The sequence below is a fragment of the Struthio camelus genome, chromosome 6 (assembly GCF_040807025.1).
Source record: "Struthio camelus isolate bStrCam1 chromosome 6, bStrCam1.hap1, whole genome shotgun sequence".
NCBI classification, from domain to species: Eukaryota; Metazoa; Chordata; class Aves; order Struthioniformes; family Struthionidae; genus Struthio; species Struthio camelus.
Window position 1 is genome coordinate 33,002,954 of NC_090947.1, and position 17,977 is coordinate 33,020,930.

Here is a 17,977-nt window from a genome sequence, read left to right on the forward strand (position 1 = left end):
CGCGGAGCGGGTTGCTTTGAATTGCTGCTGTTGAAACGCAAATATCTCGGGCTGAAGTAATAGCGTTTGGGGTGTGAGGCTTCCCCCCAGCCCCCCGCCCGCTCACGAGCTGGGTGTAGCCAGTAAAGCGCCCAGACTAACGTCTTTTTTTCCGTGCACGCTTGCAGCCATAACGGAGAGGACGAGGTGAACGGCAGGGAGCCCTGACCGCTGGGCCTGAGCAGCAGGCTTGGGGGAATACGGTGCCCTCGGCAGGTGGTCCGCTGCTGTGAAGAAGTTTTAACGGCATCAAGAGGAATTCATGCTGGGGGGGGGGGGTGTCTCCCAGGCAGGGAGAGTTTAGGGGGTTAAGGGCCGCTAAGCAGAAAGCAGCCTGATAGTGCCTGTGTGTCCATAGGCCCCTGTTTCACACCCGCATGTTGAGGGAAACCGTTCTGTATGTTTTTAGTTTCAAAACAAAATGCATTTAAAAGGCACGAATTCCTCCCTCGTTCTTTCTCCTAAATGGAATGAATTGAAGAGCTCTAAATTCTCGCTGCTGAGGTGAAAATCGGAAACAAATGCCTTGTGCACATACTCTTTACCAAGTCATGTTTGAGCGATGTTTTCCTCACCAGCTTATGATTGCTTCTCTGTTGGTTGTAGGAAACATTCATTTCACCTTAAACATCCGCAGCTCTCCAGGTCCTCTGACCCACAGAAATCTTGACCTCCCTAAGGTGCTGTAATATTGCCATTTCAAATAAAATACATAGCCCGAGCCCTCAAAACAGTTCATATGGAAGAAGCGTATGTAGAAGAAATGGTTCTATTTCACTCATAACTTCCTGAAATAATTCATGCCTCTTATTGTCGCTGCCTGTAAGATAAGGGTTTTGGTGCCGGATGGCTGTCTCCAGAGTCTTTGGCAATCCCTATCCAAATAACAGCACTGCTGATGGCTCCAGAGTGATGGCTGACTGCTGCCTTGTATGAAAAAAATGAGCATAGGTTGAACATAAACAGTGGAACAGGCTGCTCAGATGTCAGAGAAAGCTGGGGATATTCATGCTTAGAAGCAGGGCAGCTTTGTGTAAACTAAAAGCAGGTGATTACAAACCAGCTTACAAATTACCTTGGTTCCCACCCCCCGGAGAGTAGCTAATCTCATGACAGCCCTAGCTGGCTAAGTACTACCCACTGGAGGGACAGAATGGCTCTCGCTTAAGTGTAATATGGTTTTCCAGTCCCTATATGTTTTAATATCGTGGTGTGCTAAGAAGAGAGACACTCCCTGTCCTCCCTACTCAGTTCTGCAGCCAAGACTCCGATCATTCACCCTTACCTTATTTTGCAGTCTCCTAACACCGATCTTCATAGTTAAGCTGAATCGGTTACATGGGCAAAGGTTTCTTGGAGACTCTGGATTTCATCTTTGTTGTTTAAAATACTATCAGCTTCCATTTTGAGCCAGAAAATAAGGATGATAACAACTAAACAGGTATAGTCTAAATTAGCTGAACTGTGATAAATAATACTTTCTATTAAGTAAGGAATTAACTTTTGTATATCACACATTGGATGTGAATTCATTCTTTTCAGTATTACAACAAAGAGGCCTTTTCCTGGCAGATCTTTCAGTACTGCCTTTGACTACAGTATAATTGGGTGGGGTTTTTTTAAAGATTGTTACTTCTGGTGATTTCAGGGTCAGTATTTGGCTGTCTGAAGCCACATAAATGCTGAAAGGCACAGCCTGCTTGCTTTTAAAATATTTTGTTCCTTCTCCTAGACAAAAATAACACAAAGTGTACTTATTTTCTCTCTTTTGCTGCAAACTTCAAATGAACAGTACATGTAACCTAGAAGCTTCCTCACCCTGAAAAGAATGGATAATGTGTTGACATTCTGGTTTTTTTTATTTTTTTTCTTGTAAAACAGGAAGTTTCTCTGCATAGAAATAAATTCCTGTGTCATTTAATCAGCATTAATGTTTTGTGGGGTTTTTTTTCTGTTATTACATGATCATTTCCCTTATCCCCTGCAGAGACATTTAGAATAGTTTGTACCTATATTTTTAAGATAACCAAATTGTTCCATGAGTAGCAGAACTAATGAGGCCCGGTTTCCTACAGATTTGCGTCCTTTGTCCCTGTAATCCACACTGCTATCTCAGCAGCCCTACCTTCCTTTATGTATCCTGTGACACCTCCCCGCTAAGGGGGGGCAGCAGGACGCATGGTTAGTCCTGAGCTGTGCACATGTGGGTGGGCTGGTAGGCTGCTGCCAAAGGCATCACAGCATGCCTGAGTTGCCCCTGCCTTTCCCCCGAGGCTGGGCTGTGCTGATTTCTCTCTTCCACTTCTCGTGAAACCTGAGATTTTTTTCCTGTCCCCTCAATGTTGAGAAGTTACAAAGTTCTTCAGTTGAGAAGCCTGACAGCTGAACAGAAGCAGACAGAAGACAGACCAATTAATACAATTTTCATTAAGAAAAAAAAAAACCAAAATAATAGATTATAACTTGGAGGTTTTCTTTAAACTTTCAAAAGTAGGCAGTAAGACACTGTTCTGATAATTTTCCCTTTAGGTCTCTTCATCAGTATTGCATGTAGTATTCTAAACACTTGACCCTGCTCTCTCTGATAAAATACTGTCCCTTGATGGATTTTTTTCATCTGTTTTGCAGTCTCACAGCATCTCACTTTTCTCTTGATCTGCCCAAAGTTGGCTCCTCTTGATTATACTGTGCAGTGCATCAGTTTTCACAGGTACCTCAAATTGCACTAGTTTAGCACCATCTCTGAAAGACCTTTGCCTTCTGTTGCCTGTGACTGCTCAGAAAGAAAAAAAAAAAAACCCCATACACTCCAGGAAACCCTTCACGAAGGCATATGGGGATACCTTGAGGGCAACCAGCTCCAAGTTCCCTTGCAGAATCAAATTTGCATGGATATCTCAGTTTCTCCAGAGTTATCGTTAGGTAACGATGCTCATGCTATTTCTATACCAATTATTGGGGATTCATACCTAGGGAGGCAGAAAGGACTCTAAATCTGGCATTGCTCATCCTCAAAGAGATTGAAGGAGTAGTATGTCCACTAGAGGAGCTGTTACTGTCACTATGGAGCGTTTGACAAGGACTTTACTAGTGGTTTAACAGCAGTTCGCATCACCCTTATAAATAATGTACCTAAATAAAGGTAGTTCTTACTATGCTCTCATTTGTTAAGGATCAGCATTTACTTACCAGTCTGGCGCGCACAGCTCCACGCAGGCAGGGCTAGTGTAGGCGGAAAGGTAAGAACATCTGTTCCCAGTGAGGCAGCACTGATCCGTCCATCTGCAAAATACACTTCTCCCTGCTTGTTGAGAAATGGTCTAGTTGTCATGAGTGGGTGTGTGCCTATATATGTGCAAGAAAATACGCTCCATTTGCAAGGTGAATCAGGAGATCAACGTATGGACATCTGTAGTCAGGGCACAGGAAGCTGTGTTTAAAATAAGGGCAGAAAAATTTTAAAGCAGAAATGTATGGGTAATCTAGCTTTCATTTCTTTTGAACAAAAACACATCAATAAGGCACAGAGGCAGAGATATGAGATGGGAGGGAGAGAGGCTGTTTTATCTCCGTAGAAAGATTCACCGTACCTGAGAGACCTGCTCTTTGCCCAAGGGTCTTTTGCACAATGTCTGTACAGGAACCAGAGGGGCTGGGTGCTCCCAGGTGAAATGTGTCCGTTTGTGAATGACGTTATAACGACATCGTTGCTCACGACAGCAGAGGAATGCAGTCAAATCCTAGCTGCCTCTTGGTCGCTTTTCCAGAGGGAACATGCTGCCATGCAGACTTACAAAGCCACATTTCCTTTTTGTGCCTGTCCCAACTGGACTACTTGCATGGATAAGGGGTATTAAAACTTCACCTGATTCTACGTGATGCTGGCTGTCTCCTGTTGCCATCTCCTGGCACTTATATCTCACAAACACATCCCCCAAAGAGACTCGTTTGGTGCTAAGGAAAAGGCACAAAGATTTCTCCTGGCACAAAGACAAATAACATGGATCAACACAAAGCGAGGCCCAAGTACCGAGCTCCTTAGTGGTGCTAATCCCACTCTGGCACGGGCTCCTTGTGTGACTCACCTTCTCTACCCCTCACTTACTTATCTGAAAAACAGAATGAGCTTTCCTTGCCCCATAGGAGGCTTGTGTGAGAATAAACATTTGAAACCGAGTGCTAGCTAGTTCGGATCAGCATTCAGTTTAATAATTCCTCATTATTCCCTTTGCACATGAAAGTTGTCACAGACCTAGACTCAAGGCGCTTTCAGCTCAGACAATAACGCTCCTGCACGGCTACCTCTTAATTGGCATTTCCCTGCCAAGGCTCGGCGTTCTGCGTCGGGCTCTTCCCACGTCAGAGCCGCCACAAACAAGACAGCCCGCTGACCCACTTAACGCCCACGGGAAGGCACATGACGTCTTGCTTCAGTCACCAAACCGAAAAGAAAACCCAATAGTAGAAGGTTTTGATTAAAGGGAAGCGAGCAAATGGCTTCGAGGCTGACAGTGCGCACGTGTGCGTGTCTGTGTTCGCTCCCGTGCAGTGATTTGGCCACCCAGGGAAGAATACCGTGTAGAGAGCAGGTAGCCTTGATGTAGCATGAACCGAGTTTGATTCGAGATTTCCCATTGGCATTGAGGTCCCGTGAGTTATGCGAGATCCCCACAAGCACCACAAGCCACCAATTAGTGCTAATTGTGACATCCTTTGTTTTGTGACTCTGGGGTCTGACCCAAAGCCCGCCAAACACAGCACACAGGTTACTAGCAACATCTTTCCATCCCTTCTGAGCTGAGCCAGATTTAATGCAGCAGCCTTGAAGATGAAAGGCTTCTAGTCTGAGCTAGACGTAGGTGCTAGGTCTCATTTTTATCACAGCTATATGTGCCCATGTTTTCCCTGGCTGCCCTCAGGCCTCTGGGAGGCTATTTACAGGTCAAACTAACAGGACTCCTATTTTTGTCTTGCATTTAAATTTACACTAAATCATCTTTCAGCCCCATTTCCTCTTCCCTCATAATTACCCATTTACACCCCTTTAGAAGGATTTATCTCTTCCTGTTCTTGCTTTGTTTAGTCATCTCCTGTTTTTATGTTATCTTTTTCTTCCACCATCAAAACGCTTATAATTCTTTCTTATAGTCACATCTCCTTTTTTATACATGCACATCACACACTCACATACCTTAACAGCATGGATTCCTTTAATCTTTGAAAAACATTTCCTTTTTACTCTCACCCAAATATTAAACCAACTGGAAAGTGACACATCAAGGTTAGGAATGCAGTCTGCTTTTGACAAGGAAAAAATGCTGAGCGCTGCAAGACACGCTAAGTAAATGGATTAAGATCCTTTTTAAAGATTAGGTCACCTTTCACCCCAAATGCAAATTTCCACCGAAATTAATGGAAGCCCTTACTGAACGCAGCGGGAGGGCTGACGTTGGACAACAATGTGGCAAACACACCAGCAGCCCCCTCAAAACTGTCCAAAACACCAGCTCCAAATGGTTCTTAACCACCGACTGATTAAGTCTATATTACGTATTAACATGGCAGGATTTCATCTCGTAAAACTATGAGCTGAAGAGGAAAAAAAGCTGAGCCAGTAGTTCTCAGGATAAAAAACAGGACTGTGATTTATCCGATGTGACTGCACTGACAGTACACCAAGGATAGGTTTGCCCTAGGAGAAGCTGTGCTGCCTCTAACACTAATACTTTGCGCTTACAGCTCCTTCCCGCCCACTCATAAAGCGCTAGCAACTCCAGCGGTCGCGTTTTACGCGGATAATTTGTTTTGCAGGATACAGCTCAGCAGAAGGCACTCGATGCACTGCCTGTTTAATGAACAACAAACCACATCTTTATGTGGGACAGCTGAGGGAAAAGCCTTATAGATTTGCCTTACATTTCCTCCGCCTGCCACTTCCGGGCAGATGAACCCAGCCTCCGTAGCGGTCAGACATGCAGACTCAGCCCAGCACCTGAAAGTCCCGCTGGGTGCTTTCCAGCTCTCACATCACCAGAAGTAAACCATCTGCAGGCAGCCAAGTTAGCAGCCGTGCTGCTGCGGTGTGACCAGCACAGCCACTGCTGCAGGGTGCGCGGGCGAGGAGCGTTCATCGCCCCCGAGTACACCCAGCAAGCCAGACAGAGATGCGAGGAACTGTCTTCACTCCTGAAATGGTGCTGCACTTGGAGCCTTGCAAAGCCACCGCGACAGAAGTACCTCTACTTCCCTGCCCTTTTAAAGGGAGCAGAACATGTGCAAGCCGGGGGCTTGCGCAAGCGTTCACAGGGAACCAGCAGCAATGCCAAGCCGAGGAGCAAGCAGCCCGATTTCCAGGTCTGTACCTGCTCACCAAGCCCTTAGCCGCAACTGGAGAAATGCACAGAAAAAAACAGGGCATTCCAGAATCATTATCCTAAAATCTACTTGCATTTGCCCTTCCCTCCCTGCCCCCCCCCTTTAAAACAGCAACAATTTCAAATTCAGGTCAGGCTCTGGACTTCACAGGACAGGCCAAGTGCAGGGTCAAATATGTGACCGTGGAAAGGAGGGGCCCTCAGTGCACTGCAGAGCCTGTGGCTCACTGCAGAAACCCACCGTGCTGCCTCCAAGCCCCGCAGCGTTCATCCTCACAGTCACGCCTGCTTTTTTCCAAGGCTGCAGACCTGCAGTGCACATGAAGGCCTCTGCTAATGCAGCGCTTGCTTTACACCCTGCCTGTACGATAGCATGGCATGAATGAATCCTGCTTCTCACTTCCATCGGTTTCCATGTGTCCATATTCATGCAGAGGACTGAGCTCATAGGATTCATGGACACCAGTGGAAACAGCCTCCGCGATACCCTAAGTCCTGGCAGCAACACTGCAAGCACTGCCAGCTTCTTCAGCTTGAAGGACGCATAGGCACAAGTGCATCATGCCTAAGTACTTTGTTGAGGCAGGGGCCAAACCAGGGCATCCAACCCAGGGCAGGGTAGGCAACAAAATGCACATTAGGAGTGACCAAGCTGGCTCTGTGAATACAAGGAGATGCACAAAAGCAGTTTATCTTCTAACAGTCCCAACTTGCACAGCTCAGACCACCCACCTCATACTCTGCTGGCCCTTGTGTCAGGAGAGGACAAGAAAGGCTCAGGGAGCCAAGTTCCTAAGCAGGGAATAGTCATCTCCGCTCAGTCCAGCCTTTATCCCGCTGCACCAGGGAGATGACAACCATCAGTGGGGCTTATGGCTGCACTTGGCCTTCAGGCCTTACGTCAATCCTCAGTAGAACTGTAAGAAGAACAGCTGTCCTGCTGACCCCACATCCAGCTGGATCTGATGGTCACTGGGCTTCAAATCCCAGAGCGCTGTGAAAGGCAGCATCACTGGGGCAAACAGCCCCCATCCAGTCCTCTTGCATTCTGCATCTTTGCATTTCTTTAGCAATCCTGGCCAAGCCTTTCCAAACACCGTTCCTCACGTGCCCCCCTCCCAGACTGCAGCAGGAGCTCCCTGGGGGCACGCACTTTCCCAGAGCTGTGAGCAGTCCTCCCCTCTCTGCCCTGCTCCAAACGGCTCTTTGGCTTCCGTCACTTCACCATCCAGTTCCATACCACCTCCCTGCTGTACACGATCCTTTGTGCTCTCGCGTTACCTGAGCGCTGGCACTCAATGCCTGATTTGCAGCGAGAGTCCCATCTGTCGCAATAGCTGCAGTCAGCCCACGGGGACAGTCATTACATGAGGGGACAGCCATAAATACACACGCTCCTATTTGAGTTCCAGACCTGCGTCCCACGTTTTCCGGGGACCGCGCACCCTGCCTGCAGTCCTGCTTGCTATCTAGCAGTTGAATAAGCTACCACAGTGACCGGATGAATAGGTACAAATCCTCTCCCAGCACTGTGCTTGTCTTCTCCACAGCTCCTGCTCTCTACTTGATTAACTGGCTGCATCCTTTCTTAAATCCCAGTTGGAAGCATTTCCTTTATTTACTTGTTTTTCCTGTCCCTCAGAAAGCCCTTTGCTGCTGCATATCCCACTTCTACTTCTGCATTATTCAGCATACTCAGCTTTGATGGGAAGCCACTCGCAATGAGGCTGTTTGCAGTAAGACAGCCCAACTTGTTAAGAAAAACATAAAGCAGCATTTTCTTCCCTGATCAGAGCTAAGTCTTGTGTAGGAGCTTCCCTTTAGCCTATCCTTTCCCAGTGCAGGAGATCCACATAGATACTAGCCACAGAAACTCCCAGCCAGCAGGCGTTTAACTAATCCAAGCCTCCTGGACAGCCAGCATCTCGGCTCCTGCCATATGCTTAATTAATGTTAGGTAGGAAAAGTGATGAGAGGCCTCACTGCCCCCCTGCACGGGAAAAAAATGTTTCACCTTGGCAGTTCTCATTCATGCAGTTAACCATTTCCCAGGCTTGCTCCGATGGCTGCTTGCCTCGGGCAGGGAGAGTGCCTGGATTAGCAGGGTCTGGCAGCAGCCTGAACCACACAAAGGCCCTCCCGACCGTCTTGTGTTGCAGCAGCACCGTGGGCTGATCCTCCACGTAGCCTTGGCTAAGGAGGAGCAGATTATTGCTGTCCAGAGTCCGACATCTCCCTGGTGCTGGGCTTTCGTTAAGAGCCTGGGTGTTAGATTGTAACCTCTGGGGAACAGGCTGTGTTTGAACAGCATCTTGGACAGTGGGGGTCTGGTCCAAGGCAAGGACCTGTGGCTACTCCTGGAAGACACCTAAAAGCAATCACAACCCCACATTGCTGGCACCCTGCCTGCATGGCGCGTTCACCTGTGACACCTTGCCCAGGACAAGGATTTGCACGGCGCCTTACACAAGGCAGCCCTGGCCCGGCTGGCTGCATTGCCCAGGGAAAGCAAGAGCCTAATACCCCTCGCACCACGAGCTGTTTGCCGTCAAGTTTGAGACTTGCCCCTCAGGACTGCAGTCATCTTAAAAGTCAGGTATGCAAACCAATGGGCTTATTACGGGCAATACCATCCCGGGACAAGCATCGCTTGCCCAGTCTGCTCTCCTCCTCCACTCAGCGCTCATAAGCGGGCGCTGGTAGATGGACCAGGGTTTACAGCACCTCCCAAAGCACTGTGTAGCCTGGGCCACTATCCTCGCACACCTAACAGGCAAAACAAACACAAAAAGCGTCAGGCAACATCTTTAATTCCAACCACAGTTTAACACTGCCAAATCCACCAACACCTTTTCCTCTAAAGGTGAGCGTTTGCTTCACGATTCCTTTCTCTCCTCTGTTTTTCAGCCAGTTTTGCCTTTCCTTCCCCCTCCATTCCCATTTTACTTCCAGTGCTGGGAAACGCTGTACCCTCCTAAGCCCAGCTTCCCTCCTGCCAAACAGAGATCAGCATAAACATGAGTAAATGAGCAGATGTCCCTAAATAGCATCTAGGTGCTTCTGAAGCTTGATAATGGTGCTACATACATAGAGACTCAGTAAACTAGCCCCAGTAAGTCACTTACTGTGAAAGGGCAGAGAGCTTTCAAGCTGTGTCTTGAAACCAACCCCCTAGCATATGCCCATCCTGGTAAAAACACTTCACAGCCTGCCCTAAAATTACAGTGGGCAAGAGGTTTGCCTTTGTCCAAGCTGAACAAACAAACCGACTGGAGAGCTGAGAATATGAAACTCACTGCAAAGAATGAGATATAACTCATGACACAGCACGTCTGTCCATTTGCTACGGAAACTATGTTTGGCAAGTATCAAGTGTCTGAGTTTCTGCTTATGTACATCTCCCAGGAGAGCAGTATATTAATAACACAGGCAGCCTAAAAACAGAAACTATCACCAAGATACCCTTCTCCTGAGAGTTTATTGCTGTAGCCTGAGTATTGTCGGGCTTACTGACCCATTATTCAAGCCGCACAGAATTTTGTTTCCTTGCTCCTCAGATTTGCCATGTAAACTGATCTGAATTCAAGGAAGACCAATAAACAAAGAAAACAAGTCCAGGAAGTAGATTTTACTGTAGGCACAGCTTTCATGAATGTCTTCTCATCAGGACTTGCACTACTACACAATGAACACGGGGCATTAACTTGAAGGAACAAGCACAAGAATAAGGCCCTGGAAGCTCATACGATTATACAGGATAGCCCAGGCATGACGAACAATATGAAAAATAGCCAGAGTCAGACACGGAATAAAACAGCAAGCAGACACAGGCTTCCAGACACAGGCATAGGCAAAACACAAGGTGCAGAAGAGAGCACAGTCACAGAAGCAGAGGAGGAGGAAAGCAATGAAGGTTCAAAAGGCAGGCCAGGGAGTCGGAAGGGGAAGCACAGGAAGGGAGCTGCTCCGATTTCAATGAAAGCAAAATTTGACTGGATAAGTTACACTCGATAAAGCGAGTTATCTTAAGAGCAGCTTTAACTCAAGTGGTCTCGTCAGGAGTATTTTGTATTAATTTTACTGACACCAAGGAAACGTGGATATTTGTTAAAAGATCCGTACCAGATTTCTCATGTCTTCTCATATTGTCCTAGAAACACATCAGAGACTGATGTCTTAGAGACACCACTGCAGCTGGGTCACACTAAACTGCTTGGGCTGGACAGGTTTCTTTATAAATCTGGGAAGTCCCTTCCCAGGAGACCTTATGTTCTGCTTGTCAGAGGGCAATTTAAAAAAAAAAAAAAAGCTGCATCCACACAGTTGAAGTATGCTGCCACCCAGTGTTAAGATTGCATTCAAGAGATTCAGTGCTAGATGGAAGAAAGTGTAGTCACATTCCTTGTTCATTATCTAACAGCCATCTTTATTTGCACAATACATAAGGTTAAGAATGTGCATTGTTAAAGAAAACTGTCCCTTCTGGGCAGATGTGTTCTGTTCCTGTTGCGTTGCTCTTTGCTGTATGAAGTAGTTATGGCAAAATAATGGCAAAAACAGGTTTCCTTAGCATGTCTAAGATGACAAGCGTTTGATGTGAAGGCATATTCATCAAAGTGGCTTCCCTGACAGTTCAGTGACAAAGGAAAATAATTCGAGTCACTCACAAGTGTCATTATGAACACATTATTCAAATGATCAGGCCACATAAGACAGAATTATCCAGGAAATGAATCAAATTTCTTCTTCTCTCCAGAGTCCAAGTCTCAGAATAGCCAGGATTTAGTGCTGGCCACCTACCTGAGTTGTTATGGCCTAGGCGTTGCTTTGAAATCTTTTGCCAAGTCTGACCTAGAGCCAACAGTGCAGCAGCAGAGTGTTTCGTTTCAAGCAATAAAAACACAAGGCTAAGTACGTTCCACAAAACTCAGACTGGAATTTCTGTGTCTCAGATTTGCAGTAAAATCCACATTCTAACTGCACAGTCAAACTGCATATTCAAACAGGACTGGCTATGTACAGAAGTCATACACTGGCTACAAAGTATGCCTCCCACATATTTCTTCATTCCTCAGCAGCCTTTAGAGAAAGATCATGTTTATAGACCACAAGGCTGGTTCTGTAACATCTTCCCACAATGAACGTTTCAGAAAAAGTTAAAAACACCTGTTGCAGGAAAAGTTTAAAAAGGCATTTCCAGCTTCTATACTAGCTCCAGCAAATAAAGGACAGCTTTGTAAGATTTTACGTTGGGTACGTAGATACCTTGTTCGCATGGACAAGGTTAGCGACATCACTAAGGTTAGTACGTCTGCTTTAAGAGTTTCGAGTCAGCTATGACAGATTAATAATTTGGAACAAGAATAAATCTTGCTGCACAACAAAAAAAATACACTCTGATCTTGTACTACCAGAGACACAAACCTGCCTTCCCGTCCTGGTTCACCCACCCAATGGGTAGAAGCTTACTACAATACTGTGATGTGCTTGTTGCCTCCTGAAGCAGGAGTTACCCTTGTTTCACAGAGGCAGTGGAACTGAAATACAGGTATGAGATGCTGCAGGGCCTAGAGGACAACATAACTACTGATACAACCCAGGCTGCTCCGAGTACTGATGCATCTTTTCACAGTAGCATAGAAGTTTGCTCAGCCTGAGAGCTGTTGCACGCAAAATTGCCGTCACCATTTGCCCCCCTCCACAGCCCCACAAACAATCCCTCGACAGGCAGCCATACTTCACAGCACTGTAGGACTTACAGGAAACAGTAAAGAAAAAGTAATGGATTTTACAATCCACCCATCTTCAGTTCAAGTTCCTTGTAAGTTTTCTGACCCAGACAACAGCAAGTTTATGATACACAAAATGCCAGAGAATTAGCAAATCATCTTTGCCCAGTCAGCCCAGAGGTAGACCAGTATGCCAGCACGTGCAAGCCTGGGGCTTCTGCTGAGTGAAACGTGTTTTACAGAAATATGTGAGGAATGAAAGGGTTGCTGTGACTCTGGCTAAGCCACCAGTCAACAGAACAGACCTACGCTACATCCTCAATAGCAGGCTACACTCTCAAAGAAGTATTTTTTTTTTGTCTGCTTTGGGAAAAAAATTTGGCTCTTGAACGTAAATGACCTCAGCCATCCTCCTATCTGTCTTCTCACCACCTTCCTAATCCGAGTCCCTTTCAAGTCCTCCACAACCACTCCAAGTCCTAGCAAAGGCTGAGCTGCCTGGGCATTGCTGAAAGCAGGGATGAACACCAATGCCTTTCGCAGACAGTGTGGTATCCTGCCTCTGCCCAGGACAGTACAGGCAGATCCTGACTCACCACAAACAAAAGATAAATCAAGGTATGCCTTCCTGGGGGGAAAAAAAAAAAAAACCTGTCCCCTTCCATCTGTGCATCTGTATGAGTATTCATGTAGAACACAGACATTCAGTTACAGAAGGACCGCTACCAAAAGCCAGCGCAATTAAAAACAAAAAAAACCCACAGAATTGTTTTATAGCCTGTCGTTAATTATCAATGTAAAATACAGCCCCATCAGCAGGTCCTCAACAGACTTCTCACATCTTGAAAAGCAGTGAGCACCAGAGACAAGGAAGCTACAGAATTAACTGAAGGTTACAATAAGCATGTCAGAACACTAGCACTGACGAGGGTAAAGTCAAGAACATCTTCAAAAGCAGAGAAGCCCGCAGCTCCCCTGATGGCTAAACAGGAGGGGAATGATTGGTGAATAGATTCCTTGTACAAGAAAGGCTGAAACACCACAGTCCAGTAAGGTGGACTGAGACAGGTGAGCAGAACCACTAGAAGCTCCACTTCACTAGATTTTGAGTTGAGGAAAAACTTAGCTAAAGGCATTAAAACTTTAAGTTTATTTTTGTTTCTTCACATTTTTTTTTCTTGTCTGTTTCTTGGGTCTCTGCACAGCATTCTTAACACTGTTGGGGGGCAGTCTGATAGTTATTTCATTGTCCTCTGTGTCATCATCTGCCTCATGAGCTTTCCGGCGCTCAAGCACTGTAGGAGTACAGACTGGAGTAGGATCCTAAAGAGATCAGAAAACCAGAATTTACTACAGAGCATCTACCAGAGAAAGTTGCCACCACCTGTCTGGTACCACAAGACATCGCAGCCCAGCTCTCCATCAAAATTTCTACAAAGGAAAATGGGTTTGTTTTTATAACTGAATAACTATTTTTCTACACAGTATTTCTTCAGACTAAAAGCCAAAGGGCAAACGTGAATTAAGTCATATTTTCTAAAATGTTATTATGCACAATGCTTTTCTAAACTTTATATTTCCTGACTCAAAGCACTAAGAAAGCCAAGAGGAAAAGAGTCAAAAAAAAAAAAAAAAAAGCTAAGTTTATTTCTGATTGGCATACAGAAATGCCATATTCAAGCCTGCAGCAGAGCTGAAGCATCCCAGCTTCTCAGTAAATTCTCAGAGCTCAGCTGACCATACAAGTCCATAGAGACAGCTATCCTTTCTTCTTCACAACCAGTCCTATCCCAACCATTGCTTATATTCAGTAATAAAATAATAAAAACATACAACACACACCAACATCCCCACATAAGAATGATGAAACACAAGGGAAACTAACAGCTTATAGAGACTATCAGCGTTCCAAATCTCAATCCTGAAGACCTGATCTTTCCTATCACCCTGCTATGAGTTTTAGCTGGCAGTATCTTTCAATATACTGGAATGCTAAGCCTAGAGATCATGAAGGGGGAGAGATGCTATAGCATCTACATGGTGCTGAACAGCATTAGGATGCATTAATGGTTCGATTTCCTTTCTGTCAACACAGCAGGGCGTTATAAGGTAGCACACACCAACAGACCACCACCAACAGGGAAATTATTTTGTGCTGGTTTAAAGCACATACATAGATGGTGTACAAGTGACTGTCCCCCACCAAGTAGCTGACACAGGCAGCAGACACACCTTTGCTTGGACATATCTCGTGACACACACTGCTAGTAACAACATGCCAAACAGAAACCTTTGCTGCTAAAATACTCTTTGTATTGTTCAAGACAAAGAATTTCAACGGATTCAACCACTATCTTCCATTTAAATGCATTCATGCACCTCAAAGCAGCTGTCACCTCTGCTAAAGAGGACTCTCAAGGGAAAATAATCTCCATGTTTCCAGGCACTGAAATTAACATAAAGAAGCCAGCTGCAGACCTGAAACACCCACCCCCAGTACCCGTAGTGGTGCTGCGCACCATCGGAACTGTTCAGTCTTACCTGACTGTTCAAAGAAACATTCAGCTTTGGTTTGGATTTTTTAACTTTCTTTTTCTTTATGGGAAGCTCTTGCGCAGCCTAGGAAGCAAGACAGACCAGGTGAAACCATACAGATTTCCTCATGTGAAGGCACAGCGTACCTAACAGTCTGTAGGCTTCTTTGCTTCACAATTATAAAATCTGTGCTACAGTAATTAATTTGAATTAATAAAAAGTGACCTATACTGCTGGAGAGGTGATCTGGTTGGAACAAAAACATCTATAGCAACATATGAAAAGCTGCCACCGGGCCTTTCAAAAATACCACAAAGAGAAAACAGTGTTGCCCAAAATATATCAACCAAGCACTCCGCAAATGAGTGATATGCTTGATTAGCATAAGCAAGGTACTTCTCTAAAAGTAAATCCACATGTGCATATAGTACAACCCAGCAACACTACACTGACGTTTCCAAGAGTTTCTGTACAGTTCTTAATCCAAAGAGGTCTCTCTACTGCTCTAGATGCAATACAACTCTTACATCAGCTACACATAAACCATGTGATTTTCTCGTATTTAGCAAGTCCTGAGAAAATAAGCTTTGCTTAAACACTCATTACAGTGATCCCACACTTACAAATCCTGGGAAGTCATAATCAAGCCCCTTTTCAGCCAGTCTCTTCCGTAAAAGTTTCTCCTTCCGTAGTAGTCGCCTTGCCATCTTTGCCTTCTCACTGATGGAACGTATCCTATTGTAACGACTGACTGCTGGCTGAGAAGGCTTCTGAAACTTTCTGTCACAGTCTTTGAAAAGGTTTTCGTGGACCCTTTCAGGAGGTATGAACTGACCTGTGTCAAAAGCATATAACGTCACATCATAGCAAAGCTACTTTTCTCACCGAACATACTCACGTGATGCTACTCAGTTCTTGCTATAACATTATCCACCACTACAGCAAAGCACTATTACAGAATTTTACCATCACAAAGACCGGAAAGTAACTAAATACTCGCTGGTAACAGTACCGATAACGGATGCATGGAAGAAAAAAAAAAAAAAAAAAAAGAAAGGCATTTTCAGTTTCACCCAGAAAACAGTCAAAAGACAAACCTGATTTTCTCAAGTTGGTAAGCATATATAGCTCACACTGCTCTACAAAGCAAGTTTTAGTATCATTGTGTTTGAGACATTTGTTCGTTTCATTAATTTTTAAACCAGAAAAGCTATTTGCATTTAGCTGCACAGAAAGCAGCTGCAACAGAGTTATAAATTAAAAAGAATTTTCATATTAAAGGAATTAGATTTGCTCTATAGAAGACATCTCCTCTCATTACGATTTTGTATGATGCTATTATACAATAACCATTATTAGTCTAGAAAAGAAAGTAGTAGCAAATAAAAGGCTCATGATGATATACTTTACATATGAAGAAAAGCAAGAAAAGCTCAGCCACACAGAAAATTCTTTTGGGCTGAAGCTTCGTAAAGAAACAAGAATCTTCAGATAGTTCAGAAAAAACACAAGTATGAGTTTCCTTTGCACATTAGACAATTCAGACTTTGGGTTATACTTACACTTTAGAAGTCTTTCTCCAAAGAGGTAGTTGTTCATTGTTTCTGCAACAATCTTTGCCACATCATCAGATTCGAACTCAATAAATCCATAGCCTTTGCTACCTCCAGTCTGCAAGCAATAGGAGGAAATCTGAAGTGACACTTAGATATCTAGCAGAAGAACTAAATTCAATTTTTTTATGCTTCAGAAGGGAAGGCCTATTTTCAGCTAAACAGCTGTAATTTCAGAAAGTTCAGTGAATTCATGAAAAGCACCAAATTTAGTCCTAGATCTGTAGGAGAGTATTTGTAAATACATATCTGTGCATGAAATAAACCACTCACCAATATCCTATTTTAATACATATAAAGAAAGGCCCTGCATTTGCTGTTTTCATTTTTATTATCAAGTTTACATAATATTATAACGTGATGATAAACCCACAGATGTGTAGATGTTAAATTTATCAAGCACAAAGCAATCGAAATGTTAAAAGAGAGTCTTTTCCATGACATTTCACATTCTGCACTTAAGAGTATTCTGGCAACACTTCCAACTTCAGCACATTCACTTGTGAAGAAAGGGGCTACATCTACCGGCACTGAAACTGCTGATTTGTGGGACCATCATCCCTCACATGCTGCCTATCAGCCTCTATTTCATTTTGGAAGTATTTTCAGGATAAGAAATTACGCGCGGGGCCCCCTGCCGCCCACTCTTGAAACTGCAACGAAGCTTTCCACGTGTTGCATACCAAAGCCGGATGAACAGCAGCAGGGCCAAAAACGCATAAGCTGCTTAAGGAGCTTCCGAAAGCAGTTAGTTTTGCTCATTATCCAAGTCAGTAGTTTCTGTAAGCAAGAAGTCTCAGAGCCCTAACAGATTTAGGGTTCACTCTACGAAAGCGAGCGGCACACGTACTGCTGTAGCTCAGGCACTTCACAAGCAGTAACAGCAGGAAAGACGAAAAGGAAAGTTAAACTCACTTTAACAGCTCTTTAGAAGAAAAGGGACGAAAAGGAGAGGGGGCAGTCACAGCAGCCAAGCCGGGAGACAACAGCGATTCGTCCTCCCGGCACAAGGAAACGGATTCCCGAAACGCGGCGAGAGGCCTGAGCCTAGCGAGGGAGGGCGAGGCGCCGGCAGCGGCCGCAGGGCCCGCGGCGCGGCACCGCTTTACCTTCTTACTCCTGGAGAGCCGGAGCCGCGTGACGGTCCCGAACTGGCCGAAGTACTCGCGGAGCTGGGGCTCGCCCAGCCCCCGCGGGACGTGCCCCACGTACACGGTCCCCGCCACCAGCCGCTCCTGCGGGCACACAGCATGACGCGTCAGCCGCGTTAGCCCCCCCGCCCGGCCCGGCCCGGCCTTCGCGCCCCCGGGCCCCGCGCCCCGGCCCACTCACCTTGGCCGCCCGGTTCTGCCGGACCCGCTGCACCTGCTGCTGGAACTCGCGCTGCAGCCGCGGCTCCAGCGCCAGCAGCGGCGCCACCGTCACCGCCTCGGCCTCGGCCGGGACCGCCGTCACCACCGCCGCCGCCTCAACCGCCGCCATGTCGCGATCGCCTCAGCGGGCACGCCGCCGGAAACGCGTCACCGGCGCTGCGCGCGCGACACCCCTCCCCGCCTTCCCCGGCCTCGCGCGCCTGCGCACTGGAGCCGCACGGGCGGGCGGCCACCGCGCGCGCCGTCTCCTAGCAACGGCGCGGCCAAGCGTACCCGCACAGCGTCGCCTGGCAACGCGGCGCGGGGCCGCCAGG

General features: G+C 46.0%; 1 protein-coding gene across 2 annotated transcripts; it reads right to left on the minus strand.

Moving 5' to 3' along the window:
* Positions 1 to 1,911: 1,911 nt before the first annotated feature.
* Positions 1,912 to 17,872, minus strand: NIFK (nucleolar protein interacting with the FHA domain of MKI67). Of its 2 annotated transcripts, XR_011141952.1 has the most exons (7): positions 17,623 to 17,872; positions 17,400 to 17,525; positions 16,240 to 16,348; positions 15,301 to 15,512; positions 14,684 to 14,761; positions 3,229 to 3,469; positions 1,912 to 2,421 (listed from the first exon to the last, which is right to left on the minus strand). XR_011141952.1 is itself a non-coding variant. In XM_068949031.1 (6 exons), the coding sequence occupies exons 1-6, from the start codon at positions 17,770 to 17,772 to the stop codon at positions 13,292 to 13,294; spliced, it is 849 nt and encodes a 282-aa protein (XP_068805132.1). In that variant the 5' UTR covers positions 17,773 to 17,872; the 3' UTR covers positions 10,816 to 13,291. The 2 variants fall into 2 exon arrangements, 1 of the variants encoding a protein (XP_068805132.1); XM_068949031.1 differs by lacking the exons at positions 1,912 to 2,421; positions 3,229 to 3,469 and adding an exon at positions 10,816 to 13,465.
* Positions 17,873 to 17,977: the final 105 nt, after the last annotated feature.